Source organism: Spinacia oleracea, chromosome 3 (assembly GCF_020520425.1).
Source record: "Spinacia oleracea cultivar Varoflay chromosome 3, BTI_SOV_V1, whole genome shotgun sequence".
NCBI classification, from domain to species: Eukaryota; Viridiplantae; Streptophyta; class Magnoliopsida; order Caryophyllales; family Amaranthaceae; genus Spinacia; species Spinacia oleracea.
Window position 1 is genome coordinate 93,625,644 of NC_079489.1, and position 2,279 is coordinate 93,627,922.

Genomic DNA, 2,279 nt, shown 5'->3' on the forward strand with positions numbered 1-2,279 from the left:
TGGTATAATAGTTCTACTTCAAATTATCATGCATATGTTAGTTACCTCCTCATTCGTAAGCGACACCAAATGCTTTGGCCACTGAGTGAAGGTACCATGAGCTTGAGCAAGTTTCTTAATATATTGAGAAGGCACGGGGACGGGAGCTTCTTTGTACGCGGGCTCAAAATCATCAACGCTCACTATCACGTTATCGGACGTGACGTCGTTGTGGTGATCAAGGAGCAACTCTGGACATATGGTACCATAGGCAACAAAGACTTTCTCCGAGCCTATGTTCAGGTATAGATGGCACGGGACAGGTTCCTTATTATTTATTTTGAACAATAACGCAAATACAATGTAACATGTTAGAAAAGTTCAATAGAATTAACTAGAAACAAATTACTTGAAAAACACAAATTATCATACCGTAATGTCGGCAAATGGATCTAAACCCCCGGAACGACAACTACTATGAACATTTGTGTCTATCCTCATCTGGCTTAGTATTTGGACACCAAGTTCTTTAGCAAATGTGATAAATTTCTCCATAACCATGGCATCCATCTTGGAATTCATCTCTTGTATTGTCTCATCTTTGACCCTTTTGGTCACTCTTGCTTCCATTTCCTCCATCTCCGCATCTCCATACCGTCGAAAGCTACGCCGCTCTCCGGTCCCCCACACAGCTTTGATGCCTACTCCACCACCAAATGTTAGTGGTCTCCCTTCTTTAGTCTTACCAAGTGCACGAGATAAGACATCATCTCGTGCACTTTTGGGAACAAATTCCCCTTCATCTTGTTTCCTTTTCCATTCATCCTACATGAAATCAAATGGTTTTGAGAAAAGTTCAACACTTGGTTTCATATTTAAGAACATTTATGAAGTTAGAGGAATCACAACATTACGCAAAATTGTTAAATGAACTTACAATATTTTCTTTGACCTTTTGTGTGCCCTCATCCGGCAAGTAAGGATTTCCTTTCTCATCTGGTACCGATCTTGCAAGAAGCCATAAACATGTCCTACTCGGCAAACTTGAAGAAATTGTAGACGCAGAGGAACCTTCAGATGACGAAGAAACTGAGGGAATGTACCCTTTTCTCTGCCATTCACTTGTCATTTCAGCATATGATTTCTGTCCCATATGATGAGGATATATGTTGAAAGATTGACTTTGTCTTGCTTTCTCACTTATTTCCTAATTTTAGGGGGGTAAAAGAAATTATTACAACAAAATAAAACTTAGATTATACCAAGACTTTAAATAAGAATAATTTTTATACCTCAGCTTCTTCGGAGGTACGTATCTTCACAAATTCCTTCCATATATCCTTAGTTATATAACTATACAAATCATATGGCATCTTTTCATCTTTTGGCCTTTATCTTGTACCCCGGATCCAACCAGTCGTCAATCTTGATTTGAATTCCCTCCAACGCTTATCACAACTCTTTAAGACAACTTCTTTCTTAGTGTCATCTGTGATATGAAATTCTCTCTAAATGAAAGAAAAAGAAAGGGAACAAGAAAGTCTTTTAGCACATGAAAAAGACACGTAGATATGTACAAATGAATTTCCAAAATAAAACCGGTTACCTTGACGTCTTCCCACAAAGTGTCTTTTATTCCTTGTGAAACATCTTCCCAGGTTCTGATCAATATTGAAACCTTTGCGCGACTTATCTCGCCAATGTGATTCTTGTAATCCGTTGCCCATTTCCCTGTGGGTCGGTCCAAGTGATCCCATTCAATTATTCTTGGAACCCCGGGCATGGATTTTATTCCTTTTGTAGGGCCTCTTGGCTTCTTTTTTTGCTTTTGGGGCACTTGATTTGGTGATTTGTTAGATGGACCTGAATTTGCGTGTTGATCTTCATCCATGCCTGACGCTACTGCATTGGAAAATCATCATAATTACATAACTTCAAAAGCAGGATTTTAAAAGAAAAATAAAGAACTGATCAGTTCTGTGCACTGATCTGCACAGTTCTGATCTGAGCTGTGCAGATGAGTGCACAGAACTGATCAGAACTGACCAGTTCTGTGCACTGATCTGCACAGCTCAGATCAGAACTGTGCAGATCAGTGCACAGAATTGATCAGTTCTGACCAGTTCTGTGCACTGATCTGCACAGTTCCGATCTGAACTGTGCAGATCAGTGCACAGAACTGGTCAGTTCTGATCAGTTCTGTACACTGATCTGCACAGTTTCTGATCTGAGCTGTGCATATCAGTGCACAGAACTGGTCAGTTCTGATCAGTTCTGTGCACCACAGTTCTGATCTGAGC

At 39.9% G+C, this 2,279-nt stretch overlaps 1 protein-coding gene across 1 annotated transcript; it reads right to left on the minus strand.

Annotated features, from left to right (window-relative positions):
• Window positions 1-405: 405 nt before the first annotated feature.
• LOC110804013 (uncharacterized) lies at window positions 406-1,361 on the minus strand. The gene is made up of 3 exons (XM_056839394.1): window positions 1,272-1,361; window positions 917-1,186; window positions 406-804 (listed from the first exon to the last, which is right to left on the minus strand). Exons 1-3 carry the CDS (start codon window positions 1,350-1,352, stop codon window positions 406-408), a joined length of 750 nt encoding a protein of 249 aa, XP_056695372.1. The 5' UTR covers window positions 1,353-1,361.
• Window positions 1,362-2,279: the final 918 nt, after the last annotated feature.